The sequence below is a fragment of the Sinohyriopsis cumingii genome, chromosome 2 (assembly GCF_028554795.1).
Source record: "Sinohyriopsis cumingii isolate HCF-2022 chromosome 2, ASM2855479v2, whole genome shotgun sequence".
NCBI lineage: Eukaryota > Metazoa > Mollusca > Bivalvia > Unionida > Unionidae > Sinohyriopsis > Sinohyriopsis cumingii.
In genome coordinates, this window is record NC_142962.1 from 93,765,677 (window position 1) to 93,779,829 (window position 14,153).

The 14,153-nt window shown below is 35.2% G+C and overlaps 1 protein-coding gene across 1 annotated transcript in view; it reads left to right on the top strand.

Annotated features, from left to right (window-relative positions):
* Positions 1 to 14,153, top strand: part of LOC149805392 (BTB/POZ domain-containing protein 7-like) — a 49,148-nt gene that overhangs the window by 6,058 nt on the left and 28,937 nt on the right. Inside the window, exon 3 of the mRNA XM_089949920.1 lies at positions 10,312 to 10,520. Coding sequence (XP_089806046.1) covers positions 10,312 to 10,520 — 209 coding nt within the window. The remainder of the gene's footprint in view (positions 1 to 10,311; positions 10,521 to 14,153) is intronic.

The following is a 14,153-nucleotide window of genomic DNA, read 5'->3' on the forward strand; positions in this document are numbered from 1 at the left end:
GGTTCAAGTTCCATGGTGGAGGGTAAATGCCTTGCATGTTATGCATCTCTACTTTGGAGGGACTTGTAGATGTTGTTGATTGACATTTGAGAAGCCATTGCATGAAGACCATCCATGGAAAGTCTGAGACATCATATTTAAAGTTGGAGGGTTAATTGCCAAAGTTGGTGGGGGTGGGGTGGTACTGCATCAGTCTTGGAGTTTAATATATAACAGCCTTAATTACAGCCCAGGAATTAACAGTTTAAGTTTGATAATTGTAATTAAATGGAATTATATTTATTGGTTAAACAAATACAGGAAAACTGTTGTGATTCCAAGACTAATCTCTCTCTCTTTCTCTATAATAATAAGGCTGTTACAACTAATAATGTGGGGAAATTGTCATGATTCCAAGACTAATATATCTTTTCTGCTTTGTGATAATTAGGTTGCAATCTCTAATGTTCAGAGATTTTATTTTCCAACACAGTAGGAGAACTATCTAGCAAATCATTAACACCTCATTTGCATTTTCTTGTTTTGGTCTAAAGTTACAAGATGTTTAAGGCAACCAGATAGACCTCAGGATCCATCTAAGCTACTACTGGTGGTTCAGTGGTATTATGCTAAACTCCTGACCAAAAGGGTACACATTTAAATCCTACCACCAAAGCAGTCTTGATCAACTATCATATTTACCATATAATTTTGGACACTTAATTATTGTGACACCATAAAGTAATTTATAAATTTGTTTTTTGTGCACTGTATGTTTTAGGACACATTGTTTTTTTCTTCAAGTTGTAAGTTGTAGGAAAACAAATAAATCATTTGAAAATTACATGTCAGAAAATGCACTCAGACTTACATTTTATTTTTAAAAAATATTAAACTGTGTACTTGAGATAAAACTCTTTAATCCACTGTAGCATCCACCCAACCCTTCGACAGCACACATATGATCCATCCTTTCAGTGCATGAATATTTTTTAGCTCCCTCACATTGTGAAAAATCGTCAGTATAAGAAACACGTCTCAAGCTGCAGAAATTGTAAAACCTAAAGTTAATTTTTTTATCTTCACCAGTCGAGCAAATTCTTACATTTTTACCACAGACTGTTGAGGATTGTGATAAAATTTAACTTTAGTTACATCCATGTTAATGATCATATTGTCAGTGAAATCTTATTTTTATCTGCTCGCTTTTATGAATTCATCAAATGACTGTATTATCTCCAAACCTTCTGGGAGATGCTGGGTTATAGATGTATATACTTGAAGACCTAGATCGCGTTGCTAAACTGTTTCCATTGTTTCAATTTATTTTCAAAGTTCACATGAATACAGATAAAAGGAACCAAAAGTTGGCTTCTGTGTGTTGACTGACTATATATATATATATATATATATATATATATATATATATATATATATATATATATATATATATATATAGAGAGAGAGAGAGAGAATTTTTAAAAACTTGGCACACTTAATAGAATCCAGAGTGGGTTTCCAGAGTTGGCTTGCTTTATAATAAAATAATTTTGCATTTGATATCCTGCCAGTAAGTTCAAACAATGAGTTTATTGCTCACTACCAGTTGTTTTTGTTAACCACCTGGGCTTCTACTTGTTTGCCATCTGTAATCATAATTGATGCAAATGAGCATTGATGCATGCAGGGTAAATTGTATTCACAGCATGAACTTGTTTTAATAATACTTTTTGTAACTGATGTCGGCAAAAAGATTGTCATTTGCATTCACAGTGAATGTATTTTCAAATAATGATTTTTATTTGTGAGACATGGTCATATAATTAATCTGGATTTAATACAATCTTGGTTAGTTTGCAACTTTCACCATTTCTTGCATGAATGATTTGTGTCTTCAAGCAATCAGTTTATATATATATATATATATATATATATATATATCTTTCTCTCTCTCTCTCTCGCTCTCTCTCTCTCTCTCTCTCTCTCTCTCTCTCTCGTGTGATTTTGTTGGATCCATTTTAAGTCTTACAACATACAACATATTCAAACCTTTGATTACAACCAGACATGATTTTTTCTCATTATTCACATCAATGAACAATGTGTTTTGTTACCTGACATAAGCCATTCACATCACAGTATGGATGCATATGCTGTATATATGAAGTTAGTGAATAAAAATTTTCTTTAATAAATTTATCATGATCCCAAAAAAGAGGAAATAATGATAACAATTCAAGGTTAGTTTCCTTCATTTTATTACCAAACAATTTTATCGTAACATGCAGTGGGAGGGGAGGCACAAATTCAACACAAATTTATTTTCTTTCTTGAGTCAAGATACATGTTATCTAGGTGAAAAAAGTTGCACTAAGTTCTGGGACACGAAACAAAAAATTGTTTATTTTAACATGTCCCAGTATATATGGTAAATATGGTACTTGGCACTTGACTCCAGTTTTGCCATGGCACTACATGTAAATAAGCTAATTATGTTGATGCCATAAAATACAAAATCAAAAGGAATATAGTTTACTGACTTGGGTGTACTTCAAAAATATGTACCAAGGATTCCTTCAAAACACAAACTTTTAAGTCATATTGAAACCAATGGTGCCAAAGAAGCATTTATACTAATAATGTGTTAGCAACAACTGGAATTATTATAATGCTGCCTAAATTTATATTATGGTTTGTGAATAAATAGATAAATTTGTCTCATATTAAGGACTCTTTATTAAAAGCAGTTTATTTTATCAAAAGCAGTTGGGTTTTGTTTACCAGGTTCTACAGCTATAGTTCAGACAGCTGAAAATAAATTTGAAAAAATATGATTGTTGACAGATAGGAGGTTAGGAAGTTGAACATATGCTTAAGGATTAAAAATTACTGAAACTTACTTGTTTTGGGATTAAAAAAAAACAATTCTAGGGATGTAGGCCCCCAAATTTTGTTGTTGAAATAAATTAATGCCTTGCACAGGGACATGCAGCAATATCTGACCCTGCCAGACATCTCCAATTACCTTGGCACTTTGTGACCTTCAAGACTAACCCATGGGGATAAAAAGAGGGGAACCAGACCTGAAATAAGTGATTCCAGAGTGGGATGGGAGGTGGTGCTAGACCACTAGTCCAACGATGCCTTGAATTCATGTTTTTGTAATTAAACACAAAACAAAACCAAATGTAGGTCAAAAAATCTCATGTACAGTGTACTTTTCAATTCTGTACAAAAAACATGCAGTACAATACTGCAGATTATTTTATAAACCTTTGATCCAAAAACTTTAGTGAACATAATGCAGTCATGTAGTCATTGTCCTCATCAGTTCTGCTCACATTTCTAAATCTCGAAGAAATTTGAGGATTTGGTAAATTGTATTTTAATATCAGTAATACTGTGTCTTTTACTATTGTGTAGTTTACTCTTTTCCAACATTGAAAACCCTCCTCCATGCCAGATGTACCATTCTCCCATTCTGGAAAGTTAATACATAAATAATAGATCCAGTCCAACTCCATGTCACAGGATGATGTGTAATAGTGCTCTTTATTCTTTTCTGGATGACATATTGAGTCACATTGGAAAAACTGTTGCTTGAGGAAAAAATACGTACCACTGATGGTTGTTGCTATTCAGGAACTTAAGATATTAATTTGTCTTATTAAGTGAGCATTACCTTCAATCCATTTACTTTCCAAAAAGTTATTTTTGAGGCCTTGTGTCTTTTTACAGTCTGTGTTTAAATGCACAACAAGCCACCAGTCTTAGCTACATCATATAGGTTTGAGTGATTCTTTATGCAGAATTTCAGCTGTCCATCTAATTCACATTATTATTAATGTGTTTACTTTCTGATCAGTGGTAGATTGTTATGAAATCCTCTTTTCCTGTTTATCAACCTTTATTGTTTGAGAAGAATATATTTCAATGTCTCAGTTGTTTAGTTGAGATTGCAAGCTTCTGTTAATAGTTTTACATAATTAACATTCTAGATGATTTTTTTATTCCAGTTTATACCTTTAAAAAAATAATAAAAGCACAGACATGTGAGGTATTCCTTCATTGGTAAGTAGTAAAGACAATGTCAGAGTAAGCACAAGGACATTCTTACTCATCATCTATGAGTAACATCTACATTTTATTGTATTTCTTTTTATTAAAAATCTTTTTCTTTTTTATAGCAGTGTCTTAGTCAGTTGGGAAGTGTTGGCTTAAGGACGGTCCTTAGGATACACACCCAGCCTGTTTTTCTTGCACAAAATGTGCATGTATGATGAATATCGAGTTTGTTGTTTTCTGCCAGATTTTATTTGGGAACTGGCTGAATGACAAAGAGCTTATAAATTAAGAAAGGAAGTTTGTCCTTTTTTTCTGCCCCCCCCCCTCCCCCCGAATCCACAAAATCTCAGAATTGGATGCCTGTCTCTTTTGATAGTGGGAAGCACCTTTAAACCTTCTGAGAGTACGCCCACTTGGAAGAGAGCAGCAGCACTCATTAAAGGACATTATCTTAAAGACGGAATCAAATGCACCCCTTTGAATGCCAAAGAGAAGGAACATTAGCATTCTAGTTCCCTTAATTCTGATTCCTCCCAAGATCACAGTAACCATTTGGTTCAGAGTGAGGTGACTGGTCATTGGCTCAACATTTGGCACCAGGTCCTGACCACGGAACATATGTCACTGGTCATTCATTATAGACATTCCAGGGTTCTCAATAGACACATATCCATGGGTTTTGATTCTTGAGTTTAAATTTGACCCATTTCTGAGACATGGAAATTCCAACCTGTTTGCCTTTATGATGTATGCTGATTTGGGCCCGAGCATCAGATTTAATTACCCTTGATTCACCAATGGCATAATTTCCTTAAGAGAATGTGCCTTCCATAACAAATTGACTCTCTTGTGAGTGATCAACATTTGCTAGACTACTCTTTACACTTTATCTGCCAGTAATATTGTACCCTGTGAAAAATTCATAAATTAGGTAGAGCTACCACGTCACTATGTCATGCTTAGGTAGCCATAATTGAATAAAGGTTACTGGTATATTGTTTTGAGATTATCTTTGACATATATGATAGAGGAAGAAGGAATCAGTTATGATGATAGGATTATATAACATTTGATCGAATATTGGCATTTGTTTGCTTGCCCATCTACATACCTGATTCTACTAGAAGACAAAAGAACAATTTTACAGACTGTCTACAGCACATACAATTTGATAGCTGAAGTCTACCCAACCTTTTTAAGAAAAATGAAAGATTACCATTATTTTTTTCTATTTTTTTTAAAGACAAAAGAATCAGTATGTTTCTGAATTATATATCCACATTGCAATAACCAGATGATTAGGGACCAGAAATGTTATACCATTGTAGTGATGTTTGAGTGAGTAACTCAGTTTATGATGGCTAGCGTATGTACATAATCAGCTGTTAATGGATTATGTCACTGATGTGATCTGGAAAGTTTAAGGCATAACTTTGAATGTTTTATTGTGTGCTATAAGTAATAAAGGGTTATGGGTCACCCATGTTGGCTTTCAAGTCTTTTAATAAAAATCAACTGACCTTTGGCAGAGGTGAGATAAGAAAATGCACTTGGGAGAAACACTTTAGATTAGGTATTTTGATTTGTTGTATTATTTAATTGTTATAGCAATGTTCAAGACATTTTTTTAAAGGCATATTTGTGGGCAGTTGATACATGCATTAGTTCAGTTCATGTCAAAATGCTGAATCAAGTTTTCTCCCAGTGCTAAATAAACACTGGCTAAGAAATATGAAACTCGGTTACATATCTCATATCCAACTCAGGATGAACTTAGCTTGGAAGTGTATTGGAGAGCAGTTAGCAACCTTAAAAACCTAGTCACAAGAATATTGAATTTTCTCACTGGCTGAGCATGGTGGTTTTGTCATTGCTACATTCCTATACTGATACATAGAAGACATTCTCTGTTCTTCCCAAAATCAAGTGATTCAAGGGGAATTCTGGACCAGAAAACTATTTAGATCCTGTTAAACGTGAAACTATGTCATTTGAAATAAGTGGTCACCAGCGAGTGATCTTGTGAATGACACTAAAATGCTTGTGGATTTTATTTTTAAAAATATTCTTTCCAGTGAACTATGAGAGTTACATCTCTTCCTATTTGATTGAAATGTCATGCTCGGGCTCATATTGATTAATCATCATATAAACTAAAAGTAGATTTTCATTTGTAAGTCTCAAAAATGTTTTGCCACTGTTAATCATTCTGACTCTAAGACACCTAAGAAACAGAAAGTTAGTGGCAATTCTTTCTTATACATGCAACCATTATGCTTTTGCTGTAATCACTGCGCTATTTTCTTCAAATTATGTGTTTTTTTGTTCATTAAAAGAAATTTTGAAAAAGTAATAAAAGTATGTCTTTGTTATTTTTATTATCACTCTTTAATTTCACAAATTTGAGAAAATTCTTAAAAAGATGACTGCTGTATAAGAATAGCTTGATAGTACTTTCCTTGTTTGCTATTTGTAGTAACTATATATGACCCATTTCCAAGAAAACGTAGGTTTCTTCAAATATGAACTTTGCCTGACAGATTTGTTATATTTTAAGCTAGTTAATTAGTATCCCATGAGTTGTATAGAGAAAAAAGGACAACTCAGCACTGCTTTACAATATGTAAAGAAGAGTATGAGAGTAATGCAATACAGCACTCAGATGACATGATCATGCTCATTGCAGAATTCCAGTTCATGATCATTCAGCAAAAGTTACAAAGTGCGTGCTGAAAATGAATAATTTTCCAGTACATTTTGTGTTTGTATTCTGATTTTGAATCCATATGGATTTGTGACAAGAATTTTGACTATCAGCAGAACCAGATTAGTATGTGCTTTAAATCTGAGATTTAATAAATAAATTACACTTCTTATGCCCAAATTGCCCAAATTTTGCTTGTTTGCCACTTATCATAGCAGTAATTATGCTTATATATGAGGGGAAGGAGATGTATGAATTCTGAGGAAAAGAAGATTAAATCTCCAAAAGTTGTAAGAAATCTTAAATATCAGTTTGCCGCATGAATAACAATCACCAGCTACATGACTCTAAAACAACTGACTCTTAAGATTTCATTTTGACTCTTGAGATTTTGATGTCAGAGGTCAAATGACTTTCTTGTTTTTAAATCTGTTGAGAACTCTGCATTCATTAAACATGCTTATGACATTGGTCACTGGCCACCATTTGTCAGACACCAGCCACAAGTTAATACAGGCAGATTCATGGTGTGGAGTCAGTGACCACTTCAAAATGCCCACTTCCTGTACACTACCAATTAATCCTAACAGAGGGAGAGTCGACATTTATGCTTTGAATGTGGATTAGATTGACAGCTCCCTCCCCTTCTTTGTTTCCTTTTACTGCGTATGCGATATGGAGCTTACCTTTTCAGGGAAGTGCTTCTTGTCATCACTTCACAGTGCTGTGAATGATCAGTTCATAGCCTTCTAGCAGTATGGTGTTTAAAGAACATTCCATTAAACTATACTGCCTGCTCTGGCAGTACTGACACAGATGGAGAGAGTCAGACCCAAAGAGCCTAGAAGGGAAGAAAACCATCAGTACCCTCAAGGGGTGGTGACTGCAAGGGACATTTTTGTCACTCCCCATAAGGAGTCACAGGAAGTTAACACCCATATTACCTGCCTTGCTCTCAGCGAGAAGATTCCAGTGCAGCTAGTCCTGCCTGTCCAGAGCAGGATGATGTCTTCTCCATTTTGGCCAGGACTGCTGAGTTTGTTGAGGACTATGAGGAGAGGACCTACCCTCCCCCATTAAGGTCCTCTGCCTTCTCCCACTTGGTTCACCAGGTGTTGGGTGAGAAATAGGTCTGGTTTTTTATATATGCCATAAACCCTTTGGTTTTGGGGATACTAAAATCCTCGCCAGTTTGGATAGGGTCTCAGTGCTGCTTCAAAATCAGGTCTGTTACTTCTACCATGATCAAGGCGTTCTCACAAAGGCTTGCTGAATGTCAGGAATTTGCCAGGCAGCATCACTGGTTGACAAGTTCCACCTTCTATGTTGAGACCTCTGGGTTCAGGACCTAGTTATAAGGAACACTTCTCTTCCTGGCCTATCAGTTCCCTCTCCTTGGACACCAGAGCTTTGCAAGAATGATTTTGATGGGGTTATGGGCCAGCCTCTTTGTTAAGACATTATAGGCATTCAAGTCATAAACTATCATGATTGTTGCCATAGCCTTGCCTGCTGATCTGTTCTCTTTTTGTTTTTTCAATCTCTTGAATAAGGAATCTTTGTCTCCTGTTGCTCCGCAACTCATATTAGAATCAGTTGCCAAGACATCCAGACTCTTTGTCCATGACTATAGCACTTTCAGTAGAGTTACTCCACTTCTGCAGGGATGCTGCACTGGAAACTTTATAGGTCTTGCTAAATCAAAACATGAACCTGCTTAGGGCTGCTCATCTGCAGGCAGATACCCTATTTGACAGTCTTATCCATTTAGTTGCTTCCCAGGATCAGATAGATCATCAAATTTGGTCCCCTGCTTCAGCTTCAGGTCCATCTAAACTGACCAGGAAGCTCTCCTGTCTGGATCAGCCTTTTTGTGTAGTATAAGTTTCAAAAGAAGATGCAGCAGCAATAGTTCAGTAAGCAGCCCATTTCCCAGGCCCTTCCACCTTCATCCATGAGATGGAGCTGCAGATTCATCTTTTCCCAAGCTGGGGTGAGGGAGTAATAAGGAGTCTGTACCTCTCATGCAGTACATTCCTCTTCATTCAGCACCAAAAGGTGCCAGATTGAGCTACTTTTTCATAGGTCTTGTCAGGCATCACAGGATATTGGTGGGTCCTTTCTGTAGTCAAGGTGGATCTTAAGTGATTGAATTCCATCTTTTCAAGGAACCATAATCTGTTTCATTAGTCACACATCCCCAAAGTAAAGGAAGATGTGTGCACATCTGTGAAGGGTGCAGTTGAGAGGATACATAACTTTCAGGCTTCAGTCTTATACTCCCAGTTTGTCTAATATCCCAAAAAGGGCATATTCTTGTACCCCCCCCCCCCCCGAAAGGATATAATTTTTGCTGTTTTGAGGACTCTTCAGGTCAAGACTTCATTGTTGACCTGACTTGACCCTTCCCTTCTGGGGACTTTGAACTACATGGTAGAACTAATTCCCCTTGATAAGATATATTTATTTCCTCTCCATTTTATCCTTTTGGCAAACTGGTAACCACAAAAGGATTCTCTGTCAGATCTTTAATACCATCAGAATTAGTGACTCAATCAAGGCAGGTACCTGAGTGGAGTTCCTTTAAATGCCCCTAAAACACACACATACCTGTCTAGAATGATAGGATGGTACATCTGGCATGAATAAATGTTTTCCATATCAGAAGAGGGTAAGCCACATGATAATGATAGGTAAGTATTTCCTAATTAAATAAGTTTAACCCAACCCAATCCCAAACTACATTTTCAGTAAAATTGTAGCTCATAATGAAATTGTTAGGTTTGTTTTTGCATTCTATTTTTGTTGTGTTGAGACTGAAAAGACATATGTCCATCACATTTTCTGTTGTGATCTCTGATTTTAAAGCTGTATAAGATTAAACAATTAAACTTTGTATATTTGTACATTATCACTAGAAAGTATATTGCATACTACTTTGCAGGTATGATTTTCATGATCAAGGTAACAGCTCAGTATTATATATATTCATCACACTTTCCTTCACTAAAAGGAATACCACGGGGGGGGGAGTGTCCTATCTTCAAGGTCTATGTCACATTCACTATTGTAAGGGACAGCTTTCTAACTTTATAGCTATGTAAGATAATGGATGAATCTTGGTGTGCATGTATATTTTGTCATTAGAAGATGTGTTTGCACTGTAATTTGTGGACTTTATCTTCAAGTTCAAGGTCACAGTTTTCCCTATTTTACAGTTTCATTATTATTTTTCTACTTTGTATCATAAATGTTGTTTGAGTTGTAGCACACTAGTGCTTCTCAGTTTGATGGTATCTTGTTCATCACAGTCAAGGTTTCATGGTTAATTTTACTCTTCTTGGGTGTTCCCTCCACTTTTCTGTTAAATGCCCTTTGAGAGAAAGCAATGAAACATTCCCTATCTTTCCAAGAACTTTGCAGGTATAAAGGCCATAGTCAGATTTCATTATAGTGAGCTTCTGTGTTTTCATCTTGATAGATTTGAAGGGTGGGGGAATAATGTCACTGTATTTGCTTCATAAGTATAGAATGCTAATGGTATACTTGTATATATGTTACAGGATGTGAGGATATCATCGCAGATAGCATCACTCTTGAAAATATTGTTTCCATTTTAAACTGGAGCTCAGAACCACATGGTTCCAAGTGGGTGCTGCGCCAAGCTCTACATTTCTTGCGTGAAGAGTTCATTCAGGTGGCCAACTCTCCAGTGTTGTTTGAACTGAACAAGGTGCATCTTATTGAAACGCTGAGCTCAGATTTCCTGCAGGTAATTTATCACTGCAATTGGCATGCTTGTTTTATCCCTTGATATAAATAGGGATGCACAGATGGCATAGAAATGATAACTGATGGTAAATTTGAGAAGAAAAAAGATTAAACATGAGAACAGACACCACTCATGAGGAAGAGAAGATTTGCATGGTTTCCAGTTAAAATAGATATAAATTGCTTGTATTGAACAAATTATTTTATCTCAATGACCCAGGTATTTTTAGTACATAAAAGTACTATTTTAAAAGGAGTTTAAGATTAAAATTAGTTTTAACAGTTGCCTAAAATTTTATTTTCTTTAGTTTATTTCATATACTATAGAATTTATTTGGATGAACATACATATTGAGTATGACTTGAATTCCACCAATCAGTTGCCTAGATGTAAGTACAGAGTTGGGGTATTAAAGGAGGGTTGACTGAGTTGTCAGTTTCTTTTTGGCTGTGGAAGTGAGCAGACCTCTGAGTAGATCCTTGATTTGTTTGCAACATGCCAGATTGGTTTTTTTAGTGAGACCTAACCTCACACCTGTAAATTTATGAGGAACAAGTTTGGTATCTTGTTTTCAAGCTTAAAGAACAGATTATCATGGTAACAAATCTCAAATCCTATCCAGGCCAACTAGCAGTGTAAGCTCAGCTGGCAAAAGGAGTTAAAATTATTGATCAAGTTGGAAGACAAAACAAAAATATACATATGGCAGATGTTTCTGGTAATTAAAAAAAGTTTGCTGCACAAATGATCTGCTGACTTGCCGGTATTCAAAGCTTTTCCCCCCATATGAGTCACTTCATATTTGACTAGTTTTGTTTTCTGACATGTACACTAAAGGAATAACTTGATATTTATTCTTTTTAACACTCATTCAGGGCCTGAAAATTACACTGGTCCTAGGTCCAGGACCAGGTTTATTTAGCTGCAGACAAGTCATATGAAAGCCCTTTCAAACCTTTAACGTTTCTTATTTATTCCTATGAACCACAGAGAATTAATATTCCAGTGTTTGAATTCTGAATAAAATTTAAATAATTGTCTTTGTCCAAGAATTCTGTATGAGCACTCAGATATTTCCATAAAAAAGAATTAATCTTTTAGAATCCAAGTAATTTGAATAAAAATTAAAATAGAACGCCAAACTGTCACAACAGACACTTTCCAGTGTAACGAAAAAAGCCCAACTGCCAAAAATCTCTATAGACATCGTATAAAACCTGACTACTGCGCAATTTCGGAAAACCCAGATTTGCAAAATTGGGGCTGTTTACATATAAAATCACATCCTCTCAGTATGACCTTGGTGAAAACCAATCATTTTACTCCAAGAATAAAATTAAAATAAAAAGTTGTTTACTTGTCTCGGTGATTTCTGAATCAAGGTCGGGCACTAAGTCAGAAATAGAAACAGCGTTTCTATAATTAGTTGTTTATGAATTTCTGGAAAATATCAAATTCCTAGTAAACAAAATTACATTACTTTGACATGTAATTAAAATGAAAAGATTTTAAACTTACAAACAATTAAATTAAATCAAATATTCATAACATAGGCTTGTCCATGAGTTGAGCACAAAGACAAGATGTTGTTTATGTTTTGTTCTGAATGTACAGAATATGCAGTCAGCCAATTGTTCAGGTGCATTATCAAAGGCACATTTGTTTTTATTGCTGTCCCATTGATAGCACAGGAAGAAAGCAAAGAGTGTATTACTTGCACCAGAAAGTTTTTTTGGTAGTAAATAAACATGCACCTCTCAGTCATCAAGACCCTTATTCCCTGAGTGCATAACTAGTTATTTACTGTGTCAGAAAGACCAGAATTAGCTGTTTTCTATCCTGATAAGACCAGTGTCCACTGAATGCTTTCTTCTGAAGGCCAAAGCAGTGTTCATCAGCGGCTGAGCAAACTGCCATTTAATATGAGTTTTGTCTGACTTTCCCCATCCCACATTAGATATTTTGAAAACCAAAAAGTTCTATCATTTTCAGTGAGTGAACTTTGAATGGCAAACATCATTTTATTTTATTTGGGTGTTTGATATTTTTTTGGATAACTTGTAGACTTGATGTTTTATTTAACTATAACACTGGCATTCAAAGAGGAACCACAAATAGAAGGTACAATCCCATGATTTGAAAATTTAAAAATATTAATGCTGATAAAATATGTATTTGACTGTGTAAGCAATAAAGTAATTGTCTGAATTTTGCTATTATTTCTAGTCACTTTTTAAGTGGACAAATGGTTAGAGTGTCCACCTTGGATGCAGGAGGTTGCGGGTTCGAACCCCAGCCGAGTCGTACCAAAGACTTATAGAAATGGTACTAACAGCTACCTCACTAGACACTCAGCAATAAAAGGTTAGTATTAGAACTGGTCTGCCTGGTGTCAGGATAATATGACTGGGTGGGACATGATGTTACATGTCTGTGGCATGATGCCCCAGTGCATTTTAGGGTCCTTTGGTCCTGGACAAGTCCTGTCATTACATTAAACAATTAGAACTGTTCTCTTTGGTTTGAAAGTTGCCTCTGTTAAGGATTAAAGATGCCAACATTTTAGAAGACTTCAACCAGCTACCCATGGATCCTGATTAAAATTGTGTTACAGTAAATGTGTACTAACCTGATCTGCTTTGTTGTAGGTTGACGATGGGACAAACACCATGCAAAAGTGTATTTTTGGGGTGGTTGAAGTGTAAATAAAAGAGCTACTCATTTATTATTGTATGATTAACTACATATGAAGAAAATAAAATTAACAGTTTAAGAAACTGAAATAAAAGAAAAAAATTAGTAATATTTCGAAAGCTAAAAAGTAACTTAAAAATATTTAAGTTGTGATGACAAAGAATGTTTCAAATGTACCTGAACTGTTTGTTGAATACAGGACTGAGTAATGATTAACTAATAATGTGAAATCCCAGGTGCTTACTCATGTAATTTTCCCACCAGTGACACATTCTTTAATCTCACTGACAGAAGTGTCAAAGTAATTCATACTAACAACTGCCATCAGCAAAGATCAAAAGAAATGGCGCCAAACTACAAGCACTTGCTGAAGGAGGTAATCATGTTTCTTGGGAATGCAGAGATCATTTTAAATAGTCAAAATCCTTCTCATTGTTGGCTCCTATATCTTTTCATACATGATCTCTTCCCCAAAATTATAAGTAATTTTTTTTAACATTATTTTTTTCATATTTTTAAGAAACAAATTTTTTTGACATATTTACTTCTTGGTCAAAATGTATTGACTTATAGACAGGCAGATATGGTTGCTTGTCAATCTGAACTTAGGATGGGTTTCTTTCACACGAATTATATGGGTACCCTATGCTCATTTTATTACCCGTTTAATTATGAACGGGCAAGTACCTAAGAACCCTCTGGCATCTTTATTAAGCATCGATCACAGACAAACTCAGTGTGAATATGCATGCATTACACAATTCTCAACTACACTTTTCAAAGTTAAACAGTTTGACAACTCTACAATAAATTTTATTTTATTATCAGATGAAATATCTGCTAACATAGCTTGTGTGTTCAATAAATTTGTAGCCAAGTTACCAGGATGTGAGAAGAGCATCTTCCAAAGAAGATCTTCAGTGAGCTGAAGGTGGGAAA